The following is a 26,278-nucleotide window of genomic DNA, read 5'->3' as shown; positions in this document are numbered from 1 at the left end:
CAAATAATAGTAATTTACGAGTATCCTTTACTCTCTATAGCCACGTTTCGCAGCCGTAAAGTAGAGCAGAACGAAATGCTGGGCAGTATAGTCGTCCTTTTAATTGATGGACTGATATTTCCCCATCGCCATAGGTCACGTAAGTTGGCAAAAGTTAAACGAGCTTTTTGAATCCACTCAAAGATTTCGTCAGACACCAACCCATTAGGGCTGATCAGACCTCCAAGATAAGTGAAGTTGTCAACGCGTTCGACATCTTCACTCCCTAACCTTAGATCAAATGTTGAAGCAAACCAGTCATGAAGCAGCAACTTGCCTTTAGAGGGAGGGAGAAACATCCTGAATATCCTGGGATTGTTGCTCAGTGCCATAATAATCTCTGCATGAAAGTATATATATAAACTTCAGATCGCATTTTGTTATTACCGATTCACCTAAAGTACTACTTATGTAGAATAATATAACTGGATTTTTTACCGAGTGATGATAACTGAAGGTGGAAACATTTGTTTAAGATTACCGGTTCCTGGACAACTGATGTACAATCTTCAAAAGATATTTAGAACTAATAATATACTTCTAGCATCGATTTCAGTATAAAAATTGGAGTTTAAATGTTTTGCGATCTAGTATAAGTGGCTTTCCTAAAGGAAAAATAACCGAGTTACATTAACACAAGTTAAAATAGTACCGACGAACTAATCAGATTCGTGAGAAGTAGTAAATGATTAGTGGCAGACTGTTTCGAAGTATTTTGTTGAACATGAATCCATGAAAAAACAATTTATCATGAAACCAAGAGTGTGATAAATTGATCAGATATCGACATGAGAGGATATAAAGTCTAAGTTCATAGGTACAATATCAATGACAAAGTTTCCTGACATAAACTTGTGTATATATTTTTTAATATATTTATCAATACAAAAAAGCATACTATACCTCATCTTGAAGTTTTTCATTGCAATTTGTTATATTATCAGTAGGAAGTTCACTTTGACATTTCGTTTCTTCTGAAGCATTAGAATTCAATTCAGGGAAATCATCATCTTGCCAAGCATCTAACTCAACTTCTGTAGAATCACTTATTTCACCAGATAAACGTGTATTAGAAACAGGCACAGATAAGCTCATATTCACAGTCTAGAAGTGAATAACAAAAAATTGTTCTGTAATCAATCATAAATAGACTTTTGTGAGTTCTCACACATGACAGATTTTAATGCTGAGATAGAACCCAGATAAATACTTGATAGAAATCACGCGACCCTTATATGTTATTTCTAGTATACCACATATATGAATTATTTTCCAAGTACATATTTACGTACTCGTATTTCAGTCATACGCTTTCAGTGGGATTTTGTGACCTTGTCCGCTTCTAATACCAAAATACTGTTGAAATTTGCAATCCAATAGTTGTAAATCAAGTTACTTTAAGCATCGATCCACATACCGTGTTAAAGAAACCGATAATAAATGGAATTAATTCTTGATTTATGAAATCCATTAGTTATACAATGATACAATCTTTTTTAAAACCGAAATTACTTTATAATAGATTTTGATAGTTTTGCTAAATTCGAAAAATTACTTATAATTTATACAGACGAAAACTTTCAAACATGCATATTTAGTTGAGTGAATTTATGCTGAAGATGTGTGAAATTATGAAGAAAAACATTACTATCATTTGTAAAAATAGTTTTCCATGTTATTATGGAAGTAAGCAAGACAATAAAGGATTGCTTCAGTGAAATGTGTGGAACAACATGCCACTTGAGGTATCTAACTATTACAAATCCAACCAGATAGTTTGAACCTATCAACGTGGGTCAATTCAGTTGTCAATACCTTCATAACTTTTAGCAACAATACTACTACCAGTTTATCATAGACTTACTTTTTGAACATCGTTTTTAGTAATACATTCATGATGAGACTGAATGGTGTTTATCAAAAATTTTAACTTTTCAAGTAAATCATTATTAGTTTCATGATTTGACTGGGAAAATAATATTGATTGAGACAAAGCTGACATGATTTGTGATGATTCAACTCCATTACGATTTAACATATCGAATATCACCCGATGATAAGTATTTATTTCATTTGTAAGTTGGTCAACTAGTTCGTTTATTTCGTCAGATTTACTGAAAACATTATGTAATGACGATTGTGTTTGTTGTGCTTCGTTTGAACATGTGAAATGATAATTATTACTAGAAGCATCGTCAATATTTCCTAAATGATAGGCATTTTCACAATCTGTTGAACAAAACTGAATTTCAACTGACGTGGTTGGAATTGATGTTGTTGCTTTTTCATATGGTGAATCAGTTTGCAGTTCTTTACTTAATGATTGAACTAGAGAATCTGTTTGAACACTTGGAAGGAAAAGAAAATTAGAAAATATAAAACTAATCTATATGTAGAATGAGATTTATTTTTATAAATGCTTATGATAATCAAGACATCACTGCCAGGCTTACAATGCTTCAATTAAAGCTTCAAAAGCTATAATAGAGGTTTTTAGTTGCTTATGAAAACCTGAGATTCGGCGATATGTATCACAAGGAAAATCGATATGCATATAGGTTTACTAAGAGATTATCGAAAGTGACTAAGTGTAAGTCTCAGCTGTGCGAGCAGTGAGCCTTGAGAATAGAACCATTTATATAAAATAAATGGTTCACATAGTACAATGATATATTCGTCACTTAAAAATTGCCTGTTTAAACCGACCATTCAAAGTAACAAGTAACCACATGGTGTTGTGTAAAGTTTAGTGAGGGTTGTACATTTTAAAAAGCTTTATGCAAAGGCTGAAAATCAATATTGTATCCACGATACATGGAAGATGAATAAGCACTGAAGAGCTCATTATCTGCGAATATCGATAAGAGTACAATAAAAAATATGTAGATATTTCTGGAATATTTTGGCGTATATTTGAGGATCAGACACTTAGAATAGGGTTTTAGGAAGTTATGACTTAAACTTTCTCATACAGTGTAAAGATTTCAAAATAGTAAAGATTTATCATTTTAACTCATTCTAGTCAGAAACTTGGAAAACATCAATATTATACTAGCACGTGGTTTGGATGTTTTAGCTAATGTGAAGCAAGTTATTTATGATTGCTTTGTCACGAAACATTATCTCAGTTACGAAAATATACTCGTATTGAGCATCAATGATTCTGAAAGTGAAAAATTACTTTTGAATTCAATGTCTTTCTTATATGAAAAAGACTATTTTAGTTTGTCTAAAATGAATAACGAAAATAACAATATACATATCAAGAGTAGGTGGAGGTATAAACATAGCTAGAATAATAACCATTGGAACTAATTTTGTATGGCAAATGAGCTTATCTCCTCTAATAAATAATAATAACTGAAAACGACCTCAACTGATTACCGAGTAATTAACTTACGAAGTGGAACTGCTTGATTGATAAAAATAAACTTCAGTAAACGCATCTATGAAAAAGAAATAAACGACATGATAAGAATGAAAAATTGTTGAATCAATAATCTTGTAATTACAAAAAGGAATGCAGCACAAACAAAATAACTTTAGTAAGGATTAAGAAATTCGAGATAAATTTCGTTATAGTAGGGTGGTTGAAACTGTAATTTATAAAATTTTATTAATTAATAATATTACCTCAAATCGTTGATAATTATAAAACCCTATAGTCGTGTCACGTTCTGATACCTACACCATACCATGCTTATAAAGATATTCAAAACATCACAAAGCACTTGATCACTAAAAACAATATAGTTTCCAACTTTAATCATAAGTATTACCAATCAATAATTTGAGAGCAAGAGAGACGTTGAGAAGTTAGATGAATGAATTCTATAATCTTATTGCCTGAGTGGATTTATATGGGCCACTAATCAATCACAAGCTCCCCCTGGAGCCTCTCTGGGGTTACTGCCGGTCCCAAACCCGGAAAAGGAGGAGGGTTGGGCATAGGGTTAGCGACCCCATCCCGTAGAAAACTAACTCGCCAAAAAAACGCTGGCCAAAAAAGTAAGTAATCAATCACAGGGAGCTGTAGTTTGTTGGTTGCAACATTCGACGGGTGAGTAATAGTTTAATAAATAATCTATGATCGAAAGCCCTTAGAAAATATGTACAGTATATAACCTAATAAGTAAACATGTATATTACTGAAATACATATTTTACAAACTGAATGTATGAACCACACTGAAGTTTTGGAAATTCCAAATTTGTGAATTAAAGCAACATATATGAGCTAACAATATTGTTTTCGATTAGATCTTCATCAAGCTTTACTCTAATGTACAGTAATATTTATATTCATACACGAAATTAATAAACCCATCAAGACAGCTTATGAGTCAGTGCTAATAGTGGAATAGATCATATAAATAAATAGCTTTCCAATCTTCTGATATAAATCAATCGATGGTTTGTATCAAGTACTCAGTCTTGTGACCAATTTATCAGTAACTACATCATATCATTGAATATTATAAATCGATAGGTCGATAGGATTGGAATGCGCTTCTCTCCCTCTAAATGCAAGTTGTTGCTTCAGGACTGGTCTGCGTTAACACCTGAACTAAGGATAGGGAGTGAAGATGTCGAACGCGTTGAAAACTTCACTTATCTTGGAGGTCTGATCAGCCCTAATGGGTTGGTGTCTAACAAAATCTCAGCACGGATTCGAAAAACTCGTTTGGCTTTTGCCAACTTACGTCACCTATGGCGAAGGCGAGATATCCGTCTATCAATAAAAGAACGAGTATACTGCGCGGCAGTTCGTTGTTTTAATTTACGGCTTCATATCTTTCTTTCTACGAACTAATTCTTTCTTCCTGTACCATATCCTTATTGCAATCTTTCTTTTATATATTACCACCTCTGAACTAACTACTTTTATGAATCCGGTGTCCATCTTGTTGTGTTAATGAGGTATGGCAACTTGGTCCTACGTTGTAGCTGACTGACTGACTGACTGAATCGATAGGTCCATCGTACCTGATATTCTAACAGTCCTTAAACGTATTTCATCATAGATCCTAAAATACCAATCTACAACATCACTAGAAGAAAAATGCCAAAGTTAAACTGAATACATATGATAGACAGTCAGCTTGATTGACATTTCACAACACTTTATCAGAGGCAGCTGTGGATAGAATCATTCAAAGAAAAGAGTATGACTAGTGAGTATTTTTGAAAAATTAATATATATTTTATTCCTACTGTGGTTTGATTACATTATCAAACAGGGAAACTGATAAGTCTTCTAATTGAACGCTAGATTCGGTTCCTGAGCTGTTCTAGTAACCCCCAGGCTAAATCTACACGGCGACTTGAACACGAGAGAAAAGGCATGAAGTATGGAAGAGATGCTTTACTTCAAAGGTCCGTTTATGCACAGAAAATCTCGGGTTTTTATAGTATTATAGATGGCCTTAGGTTTCCGGAAAATTCTGGAACGCTACTAAACATAGTAGCAGTATAGGTACTCATCCAATCAGAAACATGTGACTTTTCACTTTCTAAATGTTTCTGGCAAAACTTCTAGTGAATGCTGATTGGATAGGATACTTCTGAGCGTTTTCAGAGCCTTTGTTGGCTTTTTTCGAGAGGTTTTCTGGATCTCCCCAACAAAAACTAACAATGAAGTATCGTTAGTAATCAATATGAATACAGACGTGTATGTAACTTGTAATGTGGATGACTGAATTGGAAGTGAAATGTTTAGTTCCTTCCTAAATATAATACATTGGTTTTTATTAAGTAAAATGATGTAGATTTACTGAAGAATATACTATGACCAATATTTCTCAGAACACCACGACAATAAAATGAATTGGATCAATGAAGAAAAAATTAGAACTACACAATAATTAATTATTTCGACTGATGATTATGACTTTTATTCAGTAGTTTCTCTAATCTAAAATGTATGGCTGATAAATAATGCATTTATAAATGATAATTTATAGTTCACTAAAGATAATAATAAGTATTTCGACAGAAGTAGCACTAATCCATAGTTCTTAATTTAGATAATAGGAATGAGAGAACAACCCTAATTCAATGTATCATACAATTCACCATCACTATAAATGTAACTGACATATTTTCTGCATCACATTAAATAGCCAATACAAAACAAATTTCACTGATTAATTATAATAATATAAGTAATGTGATGAAATTGCGATAGTCATTGCTTACCATTTGTTTCAACTTGATCAGCAGACTGAACAGATGAATCCTTCACTTGACTATAATCAGTCTATAAAATAATAAGAAAATGATTTTAAAGTTTATTTATTGTTAATTAATTAATTCTGTGCAACAACAACAAATCAGTATTATTAAAAATTCAAATAAAATAAGGAGTTATATAATACATCAATATAAGTGCTAATAATCATATGTACATGTTTAACATTTAGAGTAAAACAAGTGTCAGGAAGGTAATAATTCAAGACTATTTGGTAAATGATGTAAATCAACCACTTAATTCTTGAATACCAACGAATTTTAGTTATTGTGTGTCATTTGATAGGGGTATTTGGATCAGGGAGGTTCCATTGTAATTATAGGCAACGTCATCAGCAACTTCAGGTAGACACTGATGATTCTGTCAACAACAACAACAACAAAACCTAGTAATTAAGCCATCCACTTTAGAAAACATGTGAGTGAAAACATCCAACGAATTACATATCTTCATTAACACAATGTATAATGGACATAGTTGGTTTGGAATCAAATTTCTATAATTTAGATGGTTCTAATAGGTTGCTGGACAGTCTTCTTATCTTTACAAGCATTATTCTAGTACCTAATTCACTGTAGACTGTATCGAGTCAGTTATCAATACTCAGTAGGATTCTTTTAGTTTTATGCAACCAAGTTGTGATACGACATGTTAAAAATTACAATCAACTTCATATTACTTCAAAAAGTAACATTAATTGCAGTAGAAGTAGTTAGGAAACGGTTCAGAGTGATCTAAAAAAGATTTTAACGAATCATAGTGTCAATAATTAATGACGTAAGAGAAGTGGAGGCCCCGTGTCTAAAATTCGTAAAGCATCTTAAATCAGTGGCTGAAAATCACAGGTGATATAACCTGAAACTGATTCCAATCAATTAGGAACTAATGACAACATAGCTCGATCAATATACATTGCACGACTACTAATTGCCATTGATTAGGCTGAATCGTACGTTCTTTCACAATATTTGGTTTGTTCAGAAAGTTTAATGAAATTTCTATTCAGTAGACCTTAAAAGGTCAACTGAACTAAAGATCCCTCTTAACCAATCCAAATAACCATGATGCACTATAAGATGGTCAGAACTAGTCATAAGCACAAAGTGGCAAATCCTAACAGTTGAACAGGGAAAAATCAGTATGTTTATGGAAAAGTAATTTTAAGATTTTTCATTACTAGGACAATATCAAATAGGAATAACGATCTAGCCAAACAAACATAGGAAAGATTTGTAAGATTCATACTCTGCATATGGGAAAATGTACTGATATAGTGAAAGGATCTTAGATCGGTGTTCTTTTTATCTCTAAAATGTGTATTGCTGAAACAACCGCCTTAATTTAAGACATGATAATGGCCAAGTTTGTGACTATCTAGATTACCTTCGCGCAGTCTAAGTGTTAGTAGGTAGGCATCATGAACATAAATTTAAATCACTGGTACAATGATTGATGGATAATGGTAAATAATTTTATAATAAAAGTATAGTTATATATTGTACAGTTCGTATAGTGTTTTCTTAGCTGCAAACAATGACATTGTATCATCTTTAGCTACCGAAAGGCAGATGAAAAATGTAGTAAGCAGACTATAAAATTCAATCGATGAACAGATCATTCACATTAATTTTTGTACTATGGACAGAGTGCGGACAAACTATGCAAAATCAACAAACACAATGAGAAAAAGGAGATTTAAAACTAAGACTGAATGAAAGTAAACTTGATCTACCTGGGATGACATTTCACAAGAAACTGATTTAGGAGACTTTGCAATATCTGTTGCATCCCATTGAGTAGCTACAGTAAAATAAATTTAAATGAATTGCATAAATCACATTTGAAACTATTGGATTAGAAAATAACAAATAAGGAAGTAGTGATACAATATATGCATGTTACTATCGCTGTTACTACTACTGTAATGAACGGGATTTGCGTGGGGACAAGCAATTTATTGTTTAATGAAAAATTACAGGATTCTTTCGTAAAATGTGGAAACCATACATTAAATACTTCATTTACAAACCGTTCATCAATTATCCTTCACATTATGTATGATTCTTTCACTTCACGATCCCCTTCTATTTCCATTTCTGTTTTCTTCAAGTCGATCTTCTTAGCCTTCTGTTGCTAGGCATTCCACTTCCGATTAATGTTACATACTACTTATGTCGACAGATATAAGTAGCATACGCCACATTACCACTAGAACAAATACTAATACCAATAGTAATAATAATAATAATGTCATTAAAAATTATTCACACACGAAATGGTGCTTAATTATTCAAACACATCATCAGTTAACTGCCTGAGATTTCATAAAGATACATTTTAACTGACTTAAATAGCTCATTAGCATTGTTTATTCACTGACAATAGTCAACCTTAAGCAATGTTCCAAACAGTTTAGACCATCAATAACCTAAACACGTGGAATAAACTACATAACCAAAACTAGAAGGAAGACATGAATGAAGCCATTGCTTAGTGACCTAGTACTTGAACCCTATGGGAAACAAAGAAATTGTGATATCTAAGTTGTGGTGTTAACATTTAAGCAGCAGACGTGGCTCACAGTCTCGTGTACGAATATGAATGAACAAAAAACCAATATTTACAGTTCTGTACAGGATGCCTTAATCTATAAACTACAGGCCCTCGGTTACTTTTGAAATTGATATCAATTCGTTTTCTAACAGTTTGGGCCAAATAATGTTTAGTATATAACAATGGAGTTTTTGTTAATCGAAGGAAATCGATCACAGATGCATCTTCACTCGAGAAATAAAATATTAGTAGTGCTTATATAGTGGATGCTACTCACAAGACTATTCGTAAGTAGTTTAGCGGATAGTGGCGTCGAAGTTGCAACAAATCAGACGGAGTGAAGAGTTTCATTAGATCGAAAGTACGGCGTCGACAGAACACTTGGAGACCAGACGAGAAGACAGTTCAAATGGCAGAGCATACCGGAAGATGCGAATGGAACATTGAGGGCTATGTACATGTATTATGTAAGTACTTTGTAACTTCTCAAAACAAATATAGACTCCTTTTGATTGCCTTTTTCTACACTTATCTATAACGACTAAGAAACGTCTACAACAAAAACGGTTAAAGATAGGCTTAAGAGAGTAATCTAAATGAATACTGAAAAAAGTAGAGGTGTAACCTACTTGGTTTCTTTTTCTTCTTTTTACCAGGACGTGATTTTTTCGAATTTTCTTGACTTTCAACAAACATTGTTAAATCACTGACATCAGTACAGACTGATTTATCAGTTTTAAAAGTAATATTTCCAAGATCAGTTTGATTAAGATTGACAACACAACTTGAGCGGTCCTGAAATTCATCTACTTGTTTCTGAAGTTTAATCACTTCAGTTTCAGTTTCTTTTAACTGTTCCACAAGATTAGACAAATGATCTGAATGACTCTCTTGTACGGCAGCTATTTCATTCCTATGTGTTTCTTGTAAGTCACTGACTTGTCGTTTTAATTGCTTGGTAAGAAATGTTAAAGAAAACACAGGCAAGAAACCATATATAATTGAAACGAAATTCTGTAAATAATATACATGAATAAATGAAATCTAATGAAGGTTTTCACACGAAGTTATAGATGGCAAGGATATCAAAGAAGGGATATATAGGGAAATATTGAATGATTGGGATACGTGGATGTTAAATAAATAATAGATAAAATAAAAAATCCCCATTATTTCATAATACAGTGTTCATGTGTTACTTCAAATCTATCCAGGAAGTCTTTACTTCGAATAATCAGAAAAATCAAGAATACATATTTACAAAGACGCATTAGATGATTTGGACTTCGTAGATGATATAGCCCTTCTATCTCATACACACCAATAAATGCAGATGAAGACAATCGGTGTAGCAGCAGCGTTTGCGGCGGTAGGTCTCAATATTCACAAGAAAACCAAGAATCTCAAATACCACACGGAGTGCGCCAACCCTATCTTACTCTGTAAAAAAGCCCCAGAAAAGGTGGAAACTTTCATGTACCTGGTCAGCATCATCGATGAACGTGGAGGATTTGATGCAGACATAAAGGCACGGATTGGCAAAGCAAGGGCAGAATTCCTATAGTGGGACAACATATGGAACTCGAAACAACTGTCAACCAACATCAAAGTCAGGATCTTCAATGCGAACATCAAGACAGTTCTACTGTACGGAGCTGAAACTTGGAAAACTACCACAATCATCATCAAAAAGGTACAAGTATTTCTAAACAATTGTCTACGCAAGATACTCAATGTCCGTTGGCCGTAAACCATCAGAAACACTCGACTGTGGGAGAGAATAATCCAGCTTCCATCTGAAGTGAGAATTAGGAAATCATGTTGGAAGTGGATAGGACATACATAGCGGAAATCACCGAACTACATCACGAAGCAAGCGTTTACTTGGAATCCTGAAGGGAAACAGAAAATATGAAGACCAAAGAATACACTGAGGAGGGAATTGGAAGTAGACACCAAAAGGATGAATGGCAACCACCAATGATTGCCCAGAAAAGAGTTCAATGGAGAGTGCCAGTGGGTGGTCTATGCTCCTCTACGAGGGGTAACAGGCGTAATTAAGTTAACTATTAAAAGCTACTGTTTATAGTCATCTAAGTAACTCATAGTAGTTTTTGAACAATACCAGTAGCTTGACCGGAAAGGGATAATTTTATCATATTTTGTTGGGTTTTTTAAAATAAGAATTTAAAGCATAAACGTGTGGATCAAAAATTATTATATATTCTTTAATTAAATAAGATTTTAATAGCTCAAGAAATATAGTTGAATGACTGTAAATAAAAATCTTTTCTAAACATTTTATGGAATACTATTTTCAACACCATTTAACAAACCTAAAGTTATAAGCCACATAAAAATAAAAAATTCTACTTACTTCAATTTGATTTTCCAACTCTATGTTCAACAACTGATGTGATGAAGTGTTATCCGAAGATTTTTCTTTCTAGAAAAACGAGACGTTAAAAGGAAGAAACAATCTTAAAATTGAACTGAAATTATTCTTCAGATGTAAATTAGTGGGAGAAAAAAACAAGATAGAGACAAGTACTGTCAAACACCGGGAACTGTGTATGCTGCGTTGTATAAGGCCTGGAACAAATGATGTGTGACGTGATCCATGAAAATATATTAGGAACCATATGGTTAGTGGTAAGTGTTTGTTATGGCTTTAAGTTGAGGTCGTTTTTTTACCCTGTGTTATCGATCGATTGCAGTGACACGCAAACACGTACGGACGGCCTAGAGTCTCTATTGGTCTCGCTTCCCTGTCTAGCCCAGTCAGTTGAGTCCAGAACACAAGTCACAACCTCTGAGATATGAATCATTATATTTCAAACATACTTTGTTTATATACCAATCAAGCATACCACATCGTACCATAAAATAGAAAACAACATTTTGTACAATATCCAACAAATGAACAGATATCGACCAATAGGAAATGTCCATTTAAAGTCCAAGGACACCATTGGACTTAACATGATAATTATTGGTCTATTCCTCCGCATCCACAACAGTGTTCACTGTGGAAAATTTTTAACTAGAGGAGTAATGAGATGAACGCAAGAATTTACTATCTCTTGAGAATCACCCTATCTTTAAGTTCAATTACATTAGATGTCAGTTAGATTGCGGAATATGATAATATGTTATGTGGCGTATATCTATTTGGTTCCTCCTTGTACCAATGTTTGTGTTAACTAAATAATATAAAAGATGGTCAAATCAACACATGAAATCAGTCCACAAAGTCACTTATACTTGTTTGAGACCTGTAAAGAGATACAGAATTCCTCGTTGCATTTGGCAAAACAACCATAACCCAAGGCGAGAGACTGCGGGTGATATGGTTCAAAATTATTCGCGGTTGTGCAGCTGTACTTATTTAAAAAATTTAAATCTTGGAATTATGGTATTCCATATCCTTCGGTTTTCATTTACATTCGTTCTAAATAAAACAATATATTTGTACAAAAATGAGATTTTATGACGTTTCGTGACTAAGTGTAAGCCACTCCTTCAGAGAATAAATAACCAAATCGAAATTAATCCAAGTTAATTTCCACATACTGGAATAATATAAAGATATTAATTTATTCATAACAACGTACCAAATGTTCAACTTATTCGAAATTATTAAGTCAAACTTTAGTAATGATATCTATTTACATTCGTTCATTTCGATATTACCTTTTTTCGTCCTACACTTTTTTTTCTTTATTTTTTATGCTGATCAGGTGTAGCAACTTAGACCGATGTCTATTTATGTTAGTTTCAATTCTGTTCACACCATGCCATCTGTCTATTTTATCAGTTTGTAGATCGTAACCCGACTACACCTGAAGTCCCTCTAAGGTTAAGACTGGTCCTGAGACCAGATAAGGCAGAGATGGACGTAGGGTTAGCTACCCCACCTCGTCAAAAAGAAAACTAGTAAATTTTAGCCAAAAATGCATTCTAACTATTTAAACTCTCCCTTAGACGTTTTGATGAGGCACCAAATACATATGCGCCACACAAATCTCATTCGATATGTGTGAGGGCTGTGATACTGCCCGGGTGCCCAAACCGAAGCAGGTGGTTTTCTTAGGGAGCCACACCCCGAGCCTTCGACATGAAGGTTTGATCGACAAGGCAGTGGAGCATCGCAAGGAGATGCAGTCCCATGGAAGTCGGTGACCGACGATTGGTTCACACGCCATTTGTTCCCGCAGGATACTGGAGCTCATGTGCACCATTGGTTTGGAATCCGGTTAAAGCGCCGGACATTCGCTTTTCGTCCTCTCATTTTCGTAAACAACACCCCCACCACGAGAAGGCAGTGAGTAGACGTTGAATGATCCTCGTGTAGAAGAGTTATAACGCCTCACGATAAAAGTCGGGAATCCCTGGAAGTCACTAGGCCAAATCCCCTTATGAGAAACAGGATGACAGTAGACATGGTGACGTGAAACGTTTAAACAATCCGGGAGGCAGGGAGATAGCCAATGAAATGGCCATAGAAATGAAAAGATACAACCTAACTGGGCTTACAATAAGCCAAACTCAATGGAGCCAATTCGGATAAAACAAGACTAGCTTCGAGAGAGGTGATATCGAAATACAGTCATGAAGAAAATGCCTCATACACATGGAAATATAGCAGACTATAGCGCATAGCTAAGAACAAAGAAAATAAACCAAACACTGAGGTTCAAGAGTAGAGGGACAGGTAATTAGAGTGTTCTGAAGGGCTCTTGGAGAGACCAGCCACGCTGAGCCCCCAAAACATTGAAATAGAATAAACAGACCTCCATATATATAGTCCCCTACCAACCATACAAGGAATAAGCAAGGCCATCAGACTAAGTAAGAATGGCAAAGCAACAAAACCAAATAGTACACTAGCTGAAGCACTAAATTCAAGTAGACAGGAAGCTGCAATCCTGGGAGAAGGACAAGTACCAGCAGAAAAGAAAGATGGATGACTCACTAAGATACCGAAAAAAGGTCTTAGTAAGTGGATGGGACTCATCACATTTCAACTCTTTTGATTATGATAAAGAAATTCTATAGTATGGATAGTATGACACTATGGAGTACCTGAAAAGACCATCACTATCATACGGAACTCATATGAGGGAATCAACTGCAAAGTCATACATCAACGGCAGCTCACATATACATCCCAAGAGAAGTCTAATGTTAGACAAGACTGTCTACTCACACCTTTCCTCTTTCTGCTAGTTCTTGACTGAATTATGAAAACCTCCACATCTCAGGAGAAGCACAGACTAGACACATTGGACTCAGCTGGACGATTTGGACTTGGCAGATGACTTAGTCCTGCTCTCATATATACAGCAACAAATGTAGACGAACACAACCAATGTGGCAACGGCTTCCACAAATGTACGCCTCAGCGTTCACAAGGAAGAAAGCAAGACCATGAAGAACAGCACAGTGAGTACCAGACAAATCACACTTAATGGGGAAACTCTAGGAGAGGTGAAAAGTAGGATATGTTTCAGATGTGAGGGCGCGAAATGACAGAGCAAGGAAAGTATTACTACAATTAAAGAATATTTGGAACTCAAATAAACAGTCACTTAAGACCAAAGTCAGATACTCCAGATCCATTGGCAAAAGACTATCAACAATGACATACTGTGTCAGAGGACAAAACAGCTACTATCCGAGGAAACTAGGAGAATAAGAAGAAGTTCGATAATAAAAACTACCCACAAGCCATTAAACTGCACCAAGTCAAGTCCTAACTTTGAATCCGCAAATTACAAGAAAAAATCATACCTTAATCGGTGTTCTATGACCCAAGAAGGGTGACAGGCTTAAGCAAGTAAGTAACTTGTTTTCCAGTTGCATTGTGGAAACATCAGAAGGTAAAAGCGAAAAAAAAATTTTAAGCCTCACTTTTTTGGCAACTTTCTTCCATTTAGTTAATTCTGCACGAAGTTGGACAACCTCATTTTTTAATTCTTCCCAAGTGACTGTGCCATCTGAATGTGATACAGTTGATGGAACTTGATGATCTTCACTTGCAAGATCTAAGAAAATGGAGAAAGATGTTAATTGCCTCAGAGAAAGTAATGAACGGAGTTATTTGAAAATCTATCTAGTTGCCTGAAACAAATATGTTACGTAAGGCAAATGATTTATTCCATCCAAAAAATTCTATAAACGACTCATGCGAAACCCTCTAATAATTGTAAAACAAACATCGTAGTTTACATTTAAAGGCAGGAGTCATAGAGAACTTTTGAAGTTTCACTGTAAGATTAAAGTGAAAACACCTATTTCTCAACAACAAATGATTCTCAAAGTGTGGTACATGAAGCTCTACTTCGTTGATGATTTGTCAATACAAACACTTTATATGGCTGAAAACCACAATACAGAGACTTCTAACAATAAGAAACACTTTTTAAGAAGATAGAACAGACTTATGTCCGCTCTCGCAACTATCAGCTCAACAACCAGGATTCAAAAGGTTACACTGTGGACTGTTAATGAGGCAAATAAGATTTTCCAAGGGAGTAACCATGATATTAGTTGAGATACTAATTACTATAACGGCGCAGTTTAAAGGAAGTTAATAGTAGATGATTTGGTGATTTAACGATTTTGATTGCATGTACAGTAAACAGTCATTGGATTATTAACACATGAATAGAATAAGTATTTCCGCATAATTTAACCATTTTGAGTGTGAGGTACACGATTTCTTAAAATTTCTTTGCATGTTTTCCCTAAATCATGTATGTAAAAGCCTCAGTAAATTCAGTCACAATGCCTGCTGGAACAAGTATATGAATTACTCACCAGGATACTGTGTTAGTCCAGATTTGGTTGCACTATTGTCAATAAGACAGCTTGTAGTCCTAAGTGAAGCTTCCGGCTGTCCTTCAGGTTCCCCACGTTCATTCGACACCTCAGCTTGTAACTTGGAAATTAAAATCTAAAGAATTAACATTCAGTTTTTGGTGAACATGGGAAAACAGATGGGAAAACTAGATGACAGATTATTACATAGGCAATCATGAGACGAAAGAAAGGTGTGTAATTATAAACTAGATTATTAAATCCCATAAAAAAGCCATCTTCCACTACGGAACTCCTTACTCTTTAATGATAATAATAGAACTGTAAAAACCAATATTTTGACAAGAATAATCAAGCTCTCTAAATATAAATTCTTACTAATATTTGGAATACACAATGAAAAGTAAACATATCCACAACTAATATATGTAGTGAATGCTGTACCAAAATCCGTAGAAGCTATACGGAATTTTAGGGTATGGAAGAAGCACAGAGATATAACTTAGAAATCATGTGAGTTTTTTAGACGAAGTTACCTGTTTATGAACTTCCATTCTTTGAATACGTTAAATATTAACAAATCGTTAACCATATATATATATATATATATATATATATATATATATATATATATATATATATATATATATATATATATATATATATCAGAAACCATAATATGCAATGATTGCATCTCATAATTTAGACACAAAATGTGAATTCCTAAATAGATGGATATTCAGTTAGTGCAACTGTACCGATTACATTGCCCAGCAGTAGACATGTTATTGAAGATCTATAGTCATAAGATTTGATTGGAATAGCATAGAAATACACAAAGAAAACCGAAACAAACTGAGGAAAACATACATCTTTTTCACGCAATTGTTGAATAAACAGTTCCTTTGTGTGATCGAGCCTCAGCTGTAATGACTCTAGCTGCACCACAAGCTCCTCATTCCTACACCTAAGAGAGTTAATCTAACAATACACAGAAAGGTAATGTTTGCTAACTTCTGTCTTCTGAGTCTCAACAACTGATTCAAGTTCACATATACGTGTGCGTGCAATCGATAATTCATTTTCAGGATCTGCTGACAGATATTGGTTTAAGATAAAACAAACCATTAATTTCACGCGTCCCTTCGGCCAAAAGATCTTTGGTGATGTTTGTTAACTGGCCCTTTATGGACGATAATCCCCCAAGCCAATCCATTTGACTTTCTTGAAGGGTAAGGGTAGGTCAAGTGACCTATGTTGGTCCTCACGATATGTCGTACTGTGAAGATTCAATCTCACTTTCAACGCACTAACAGGTAGTGATATTACGTGTTCTGATACAGAATTGCAGTCATTCACGAATAGATGCAAAAGACGAAACTTTAGGGGCGGACGATTAAGTCTTGATACTTGAAATTCTTGAGTATGTTCTCTTAAATGATATCCTAGACAAAAAAAGATAGTACCATTATCATCGTTAATTATGCAATAAGCTAGTATTCAATTGCACCTTAACCTATGGTAAGATGGACATAGGATGACGCGTCTCAATCTATGTTCATAACACAATCTAAAAAGACCTTTCACAATTTTGAGCCCAACCCTTGAGCTCGGTTTAGTGTATCCACTTCACATTGAAAAAAGGAACCCTATATTCCAAATATGGTCCCATACAAGTCAGGTATAATATTCGGAACATTTTATCCAGATAGCTAATAAGACTCGATCTTTCAAAGAAGCAAGTTTACTATTACCCTAATTTATTAATTCATCACTTAATATGACTTATAAGCCCTTATAATCAATAACATTAGGTAAATGTAATTAATTTACTGTGTAATTTTATGTAGATCGCCTAAAAGGACTATTTATATCAATATAATCTTGCTAAAAAACTACCCCTGGACACACATTGAGGTAAGCACCCAACTGCGTCACAAGGCAAGCCCTCATATGGAATCCTCAAGACCAAAGGAAAAGAGAAAGACCAAAGAACACATTACGCCGAGAAATCGAGACAGACACGAGAAAAATGAACAAAACTTGGATAGAACTGGAAAGGAGGACCCAGGACAGAGTTGGTTGGAGAGTGCTGGTCAGCGACCTATGCTTCATTGGGAGTAACAGGCGTAAGTAAGTAAGTAAAGAATTATCCCTAATGAACGCCAGCTCGTTTACCCCGGAGTATTCAAATCTTCTAATAACCTAATAATTTTATTACACCTATTTTGTGTCGTATTTATCTGTGTCTTACAGAAAACAGAAAATACACAGTGGGAAAACTCGTCAGAATTCAACTTGATGATAAGAAAGAATGGGGAAAATATTTCAGGATCGACCAGAAATGTAGTTAGTCAACCATGAAGGTGATATGCACACCGAATCATTTTGACACGCTATGCGAAGAGTCGTGAAAATAGCAATGATGGCAACCAGCGAATTAAATCAAAAGGCGAAAAGAGATCAGTGGACTTCGGCAGCGTCTACAGAACTGATAGATGCTCGGAATTTCATCCCGTCTGGTTCAGAACATGGTAAGGAGCGAAGGTAATTTTAAACGTAGGTTGGTAATAAAGCCTACGTAATGATCGTGAGTAGTCGTGGGTAACGAAAGCAGAAGAGATGAAAAGGCATCAGCGATGGGTAACAGTAGACAATTGTTCCGACTTATCAAGGAAACGGGTATTGAAAATCCGTTTGTCGGTGAAAATATCTTGGAAAACGACGGAACTATTATTCGCTCTCAATTCAGGAGACTGAACTGATGGGTAGAGCACTTTAGGGAACAGCTCAACTAATCTTCAGCCACACTTCAGTTACCCACTATCTCCGAATAACCGGAATGGCAAACTGATGTGAGTTCTCCAACTCTTAGAGATTGAAAAGGCTATAAGTAATCTAGAACGATGGGGAGCAGCAGGGACTGGTGGACTAACTACTGAGATTTTTTAAGGATGGTGGTTCAGTTTTAGCAGCTATATTAGCTGAGATCTTAAATAGAATTTGAAGACTGAATGTAATTCTATCTAATTGGTCTCGATCCCTGATCATCGCAGTCTACAAGAAAGAGCCAAAATCCTCTTGTAACAATGACAGAAAAACCATTTTGATTAACACGGTGTCTAAAATATTAGCTCCTAACGTTTAGGTAAAGCTCGTGAAGAGAAATTGGCGAGACTCTAATTTAGCGACGAGCCAATCAGAAGCGTTTGAGCAATTTCAAGGTCACGGAGCCAAGTTCAACACGCGATGCTAACATACGGTCGGTTCACAGAGGATTTTAGAGAGGAGGTGATTAATGAGAGGTTAAAACAGATGGGACGGCGAAACTCTAATTTAGGGACAAGCCAATGAGAAGCGTTTGAGCAATTTCAATTATTAGCCAATCAGAAGACAGTATAAAGTAAAAATATATTACAAGAAAGTAATGAATTACAGTGGATATTCTTCTTTTATATGATTTAAAAACTTGTTGAGGTTTGATAAAGGCTCAGAAGTTCTGAATTCATAATGCATATTGTATAGAAACTCGTTGTAGCCTGTCAATAGACACCTCTTCTCTAAAATCCGATGTAAACCGATCGCATGTTAGCACCCTAACTCTAATCTAACCCTAACCTCAACCTAACCCTAAACTCTAATCTAAACCTAAACTTAACCTAACCCTAAACCCTAATCTAACCCTAACCTTAACCTAACCCTAAACCCTAATCTAACCCTAACCATAAACCTAACCCTAAACCCTAATCTAACCCTAGACCCTAACCTTAGCCCTAAACCCTAATCTAACCCTAACCATAACCTAACCCTAACCCTATGGACGAGTTTCTATACAATATGCATTATGAATTCAGAGCCGCTGAACCTTCATCAAACATTAACAAGTTTTTAAATCATGTAAAAGAAGAATATTCACTGTAATTCATTACTTACTTACATTATATTCTCACTTTATACTGTCTTCTGATTGGCTAATAATTGTCAAGGTCATTTAAGATTCGTTCAAAGGTCGTCGCTAAATTAGAGTCTCGCCGAGAAATTAATATTTACAACTCAGCAACTATCCCTAACTTTTCCATTCAATCCATGGATTTAACAGTTATAGGCTTACGCATTCCCCATGTTGCCTCAGGAGCTCATGCATGTGTTTGGAATATAAGTAGGATTAAACCTGTGTTTCTAAAGAACGCTGAACAATGATGTCCAGCGTACGCCGTATACACCCAGTAATGTTCTATCGTTTATTACCAGATAAGGTGAGATTTGTAAAAGTTTTGCGAAACCAGACTTTATATTCATCATATTACACATCATTCAACCTCAAGTGACGATCACTTGATCTTGACAAATATTATTGATTAAAAACACAGCATTTCCTATGGGGATCCTTATAATTACCAAGATTTCCCCGTGAGTCAAGTGGTTGGGTTGAGACGTGATTGGACCCACATAAGCATGTGTAAAAACAATTCGAAACCTCCTTACCAGTTAACTAAAGGGCCTCCAAACTGTGTACAACCAAAAAAGCTGACGTACTGAACCGCGTTATTCTACGCGGGACAATTACCTTCGGTCACATTAAATAGTTCAAAGGGTTCTGGAGAGAATAGAAGAAGCTTTCGCTTAACAGACTACCGTATCTGGTAACGATGGATCAGCGATGTCGACGAGTAGGAACCTAGGAAAATTTAGCAATAAAAGAGAAAAAATATTGATAAATTATAGCGAGGAACTGTCTTCAGCCCATAAGAATATGTTAAGTTTTCTCTCAAAGGACTTCTGCTGGGTTTCTTGCACAAGCTCAGTCAGCAGCCAATTTCGGCGGTTGATTGTTCTTGAAGGGTGGAAGGTATGCCTACAGTTCGTCCTGTAATGATGTATTTTCAGTGTCTAGATGTTACCCTTAAGTTTTGTGTTGGCACTGAGACAGATTGGTATTTAGGGGGATAAAGAAGACGTTTTTTGGCTGCTACAAATCATTAAAAGACCATGTCTGGGACTTCTGTGCTTTAGTGAGTAAAGATCCAATGAAGGGAGGTGCTTTTCATGAGGCATGGAGTTGAGTCCTTGATCTAGGTTCCTGGCTCGCATTCGAATACACTGCAGTGTATTCTTATCCTTTTGAAGTGAGGGAGTAACCACAATATTTCCATACACTATAAGAACACTGTTGAAGACTAGATGGAAAAATCTTCCGTAAAACTGGCCAAAAATGGGTTTCAACATTTCCAGTGCATGGTTGACTTGAAAGACATTTTATCGCAGTTTGCGTAAGACGTTAGATCATAAGGTACCAAGACTCTTAGATCTTTTTGAACTATGAAAACCTTTAGAATAGAGTTAGATAAGTTGCATTCATAGTCTGCAACATGTCACAGTTGGAATCACTTTACATATTGAAGTGTTATAAGTACATCTGTTTTTATCCTCACAAGTTCGAATTGCATCAGATCCTCCCAGAACTGTCGGCTTGTTATCTTGGTCGCATACTTCCCTCCAAAGTTTATCATTATCAGCAAAAAGTAAAAAATCTGACGATGCTCGTTGAAGAAAGTCATTTATATAAACTGAAAAGAGGAGAGGTCCTATGACGGAACACTGTGGAAACCCAGAACGACATTCTGTAGCCTAAGAAAAAGTAAAGTTTCCCTGCCTCAAAAAGTCGATCGTTTAGACATGAAGTAAGCCTGTTTGTTTGAGCTTATTGATGAGCTATAATGTCCTACTAACAACAGGCGTTCAGTCTGTCGACTTTGCAGGTCAAGCTACAGCAGGTGGGCTGGGAAGTTCACCCTTAACTTGATGTGTACGCTTACTAAGATTTCGTACTACACATGATCTTATATGCTATAAAACTGTTAGCCCAACAAACGATCCCTCAAAATTACAAGGAGCTTACAGTCAGATTATAGAACCTGACAACTAGTTTTGAAAAATGCTATATGATTAGCATTTCCTATACTGTGACGATAATTTGTTTCTCGCTGTAAACCATGTTTTTGCCTATTTTTTAAGCTACATCAAAACTATTTCGTCGTACCACAAAACCAGGACCACAATGCCACGCTGGCAAACGCCCAGTTTTATATCACTTTCCTTTCATATCTCACCGTTTTTGGGTTAGGTAAGGTATGGATATATACAAATGAAAAGTTACGGTACTGTTAACTACATACGCAATTATTCTTATCATTATTACCTGCCAGTGTTAAGGGTTATTTGCCGTAAACTAGCAATTTTTAAAATGAGACTTTTCTGCTGTGTGATTGAGTACAGGAGACAAGAGTTACCTGGATTCGTGCATCCGACTAAATGTATGATTTTTACTTGTTATGAGCCAACTTGGGACCATGGAACATTACTCACAACTGCGAGTTTCGATGGTAAAATGTTTTGCTTCGCCACGTACTTGAACTGTCTGTCCATAAAGTTGGAGCAAAACACCGTACTCGACAGACTACGTTCGCCAGCAATTCACCGATTACTCAAAAAATATCACAGATGCTAAGAGTTTGACCAAGCTTTTGCCCCTGACACCATCGTAATAGAAGTCTTGCAAACCAAGTCAGGAATGAAGATATATTCGGAAGGTGTGTAACAGATTAGGTTGGTTGGTTAAGAGTTGACCCCAAACAACCAAGCATATGCCAAAACAGTATTGTTCAAGTATTCATTCACTTCCTTATTTTGTATAAGCGTTATATCCCCTATTATCTTATATTGAATGTTGAGAGCCTTTGTTTGTCTGAACAGATAATCCCACGCTCCACTGTGACTGCGCGAAGATCGAAATAAAGACCTATTCACTACTTGTCTGGTTTCTTCTATCAATAGCACAAGGGTTACCTACAGGCACGAAAGGTGTTCGGTATGTCGAGAAGTGTTTGATCTTATCTGGCTAACTGTTGTGAAGGATGCGTAACAGAGTACACTTAACGGTGACCTGGTAAAGATGCATAACTGAGCGCCTTCAGATAAGGTATGTACAGTGAAATTAATGGGGTTAATATAAAAGTCAAAGACTTGTGGAACTATCAATTTTGAGGACTTATAAACCGCTAAAACTTTCTCCGACCTTTGGTTGGATTATTTGTGTCAACGTTATAGTTGGTACGACGTAGACACCAATAAATTAGATAATAATCTGGTTTCCAAGTGATATATAGATTCATTATTCTTACTTTAATATACATTGCGAGATCACTTTAATCAAGTGGTGATATTACAAAACTCGAATTATCTTGTTCGTTTTGTGGTGAGTAACATTTCGGGAACATACTTTTCAGTGTTTCTAAAACAGAGAGGTAATAAACGGTTAGTGTATTTACCATACAACTTCATCCTTGTGGTCTTTTCACAAATAGGATATATAGTATGGAAAGACCGCTCTCCCATTAACGATGTTTTTGTCCCCGCCATATTCTCATTCTGTCTATCTCTTTCTAGACTGTTGGCATTTGTTCCACGATGAAATTCTTCTAGCATAAAAGTTCATTATATTTTAGCTCTCTAGCATTTTACATGAGCATCAAAGTAACTCTTCGAACCATGTTGATTCCTCTTCTAGAACTCTTCAAGATGGTCTCCTCGGACAAGGAATCACTTGAGAAGCCGAAGCATGCAGCGTTGAGCCACACACTGTACTCACTATAAAAGTATTCAATGTGCGATTGGCAAGTTTATTTCATTCATTAGCCAGACTATGCGAAGCACCGGCAATCTTGTTCAGAGGTCAAAAAGTCAAATGATTCAAATGGTTTCGGAAGGAGTGGAAGAAGCTTTCGCTTAAATGGCTTTCATATCTAGAGCAGAAAGGCCGATTCCGAGAAGACTGGAATCAGAAATTTTCTGATTAGAAGTTAGATACCTTATCCATATGACCATGAATCCTACGTCGATGTAGGAAAAGCTGATATCCCATGTATCTCAAAAAGAAATCGTAGGTCCTCTTTTCTTGATATTGACTAAACGTCGTCCAGAACATAACAGTTCACCAGCTGTCATCTACGCGCTGAGTAAAACTAGTAATTCACACCAAGCAATACAGTTGCACTGTAGTACCAAAGAGGTATAGCATTATTGAAGAAAGCGAAGTATATAAACAGTTCGGGGCTCGATCTGAAGATATAGTATCATACGTTTCAGCACTCTATTAGCATAACGGGATGATTACATCCTCTATGATTAACACATTACCTTCATAAAAGCACATGAGCTACGTCTGCTGTTATCATAATAGCTAGAATCTGGTGCTAAACATTCGAAAGACACATCTAGAGCACATATTTTATTTTTAGACAGCCAGGTGTGTTGACAACCTAACCGTTTTTAGTGTTAGAAATAAACTCATCGGGTAATTTCAGAGTCCACGAAATTGGTGCTTCGGTCGAGATAAGCAATACCAGAGATCAAAAACTGTACCAACGTACGAAGATGATAGTATAAATAAATTAGTTTACACGGAGCATTTACAAAGATATTGGGCCTGGCTTATGAGGATAACTTTCCCATCCACCTATATGGCGGCTGCAACCGTGGAAGCATTTCCAGCCAATAGACGTTGGTTGTCAACTGGAATCCATATGCATCCGGATAGGCCTTATGACGCCAGGATCAAGCACTAAGGTAAGTTGTAGAAGACCATTCCACTTGTGGACTGTTTTAATCATAAAACAACGTGTAAAAGACAGGGCCTACCAACTCAGCAAACCTTAAATAGGTAGGTTACGTGTCCATTGACGTAAGGCTCATACAGACAAACAGGACGTGGAAGCTCACTCGTTTCAAATTGAAAGCATAAACTGCTTATACATGAACGCCGCGAGTCTACCAAACAAAATGGATGAGCTACGTGAACTTAGCAATGCTACTAATGCTCATCTGATAGGAATATCTGAAACTTGGACATCTCAGTTCTCGGACCAGGACCTAGCAATACCTGGGATGTCTTTGTTTTGCAACGACAAGAAATCAGGAATTGGGGGTGGAGTAGCCGTATACAGACGATCTTGCTTGGAGGTGCACCAAGTTCACAACCAAGAGTTTAACAATCTTGAGAAATCCATATGGTGCTCTGTAAGGTTGTCTACTACTTCGAGGTGCCTAGTCGGAGTCATATATAGGAAGCCCATTGCTGACATCGAGTATGACAGTCATATGCTGAAGGGACTATCCCTCTCTACTTGTCTCCGATTTACTCATATCCTGATTCTAGAGAACTTGAATCTCCCTAGAGTCAATTTCGCGGAACATATGTATATTGGAGGTGAAAACTCAACTGAAGCTCGGTTCTCCAAACTCATTAAGGATGTGGAATTATACGAACATGTGAGGTCGGCAACTCGTTGGAGAAGCAGTCAGATACCGTCGCGCTTCGACCGGGTATTTACAAACAAAGAATTCCTCATTGACATCCTCTCAGTCCTGGCTTCCCTGGGGAAAAGCGATCACGCCGTCAAAGCTCTCAGTTTTGTCAGTAAAAATGATCTAAGATATCCCACCAACAACATGCGCTGGAATTTCAAACGGTTGAATCTGTCAGCTTTACAGGACTATCTACAACAGGTGGATTGACATGTTTACCATCAACTCGATGTGGATACTCATTGGGACTTCTTACTGCACACGCTCTCATGTGCTACAAACTAGCCTTCAAACGGTCCCCAACAGCTGCAAGCTACATCAAGAACCGCAATCTTCGTCTGCTAAGCCTCGAAAGGCACTATTGGGCAGAATACAAACGAACTGATAACGACGGCACGTACAGGCAATACAAACATATAAGGAACATATGCACGAAGGCTATAAGAGAAGACAGGCTTCAAACTAGATAAAGCTTATGGATAAATTCGTCTCCAGTCCGAAAAGCTTATTCTGTCATGCTGCCTCTCTTCGAAAAGCCATAACTGGAGTTTCCCAACTGCTAGGTCCTAATGTCCCAACCAATAACGACAGCGATGCCGCTAACCTTTTGGCTGAACAATACTTCCGGACATTCCAACCGGCCCACATAAACTATACTGAGGATAGCTTCATTCGCAACTGAACAGGACTTTCCGAAGTGAACCTGAGCGCCGACTTGATGTCCCGGGAACTGCAGCACCTAAGAAAAGACACTCCTCCTGGCGAAGACATGGTTCATTCTGTTATTCGAAGGGAAGCGGCTTCAATCCTGGCAACACCGCTTAAAGTGATGTTCTTACGCTCACTAAGCCGAGGCAAACTACCGGAAATTTGGAAGCTGACTCACATCACACCAATTTTGAAAGAGGTCGACGCAGCGAACCATCAAGTTACCGACCAGTGGTTCTTCTCTCTTTACCTTCAAAAATCATGAAGTCCCTCATACGCGATGGCATATGTGGCTATTTACTGTTATTAAATCTCTTTTCACTCCAACAGCATGGTTTCAGGAAGGGTTACTCTTGTATAGCCAACCTGCTGACTGCGGTGGACAGATGGACAACCATCCTTGATCTCATGGAGAAGGTTGATGTCGTTTACCTTGATTTCTCTAAAGCTTTTGATAGGGTCAACCATATATGTCATATCAAAAAGCTTAAACAATTGGGTGTCAGACCACCTCTAATTGATTTGCTCATTTCATATAAAAAAA

General features: G+C 36.3%; 1 protein-coding gene across 2 annotated transcripts in view; it reads right to left on the bottom strand.

The window, feature by feature from the left end:
• Nucleotides 1–20,230, bottom strand: part of TRIP11_1 (thyroid hormone receptor interactor 11) — a 40,385-nt gene extending 20,155 nt beyond the window's left edge. The window contains exons 1-13 of one of the 2 annotated variants that reach the window (XM_051214893.1): nucleotides 20,149–20,230; nucleotides 16,789–17,108; nucleotides 16,678–16,754; nucleotides 16,534–16,644; nucleotides 15,664–15,799; nucleotides 14,755–14,888; nucleotides 11,219–11,287; nucleotides 9,471–9,795; nucleotides 8,021–8,088; nucleotides 6,237–6,297; nucleotides 3,440–3,485; nucleotides 1,904–2,387; nucleotides 943–1,143 (exon numbers count right to left, since the gene is read on the bottom strand). In XM_051214893.1, the coding sequence (XP_051068078.1) occupies nucleotides 943–1,143; nucleotides 1,904–2,387; nucleotides 3,440–3,485; nucleotides 6,237–6,297; nucleotides 8,021–8,088; nucleotides 9,471–9,795; nucleotides 11,219–11,287; nucleotides 14,755–14,888; nucleotides 15,664–15,799; nucleotides 16,534–16,644; nucleotides 16,678–16,754; nucleotides 16,789–16,879 (1,803 nt within the window). In that variant the 5' untranslated portion in view covers nucleotides 16,880–17,108; nucleotides 20,149–20,230. Of the gene's footprint in view, nucleotides 1–942; nucleotides 1,144–1,903; nucleotides 2,388–3,439; nucleotides 3,486–6,236; nucleotides 6,298–8,020; nucleotides 8,089–9,470; nucleotides 9,796–11,218; nucleotides 11,288–14,754; nucleotides 14,889–15,663; nucleotides 15,800–16,533; nucleotides 17,109–20,148 lie in introns of both variants that reach the window. The other variant, XM_051214894.1, reaches the window with a different exon arrangement.
• Between the last annotated feature and the right edge of the window lie 6,048 nt (nucleotides 20,231–26,278).

The sequence above is a fragment of the Schistosoma haematobium genome, chromosome 2 (genome assembly GCF_000699445.3).
Source record: "Schistosoma haematobium chromosome 2, whole genome shotgun sequence".
Classification (NCBI taxonomy): Eukaryota; Metazoa; Platyhelminthes; class Trematoda; order Strigeidida; family Schistosomatidae; genus Schistosoma; species Schistosoma haematobium.
Note: the sequence above shows the minus strand (reverse complement) of the source record. Positions and strands in the feature narration are given on the sequence as shown.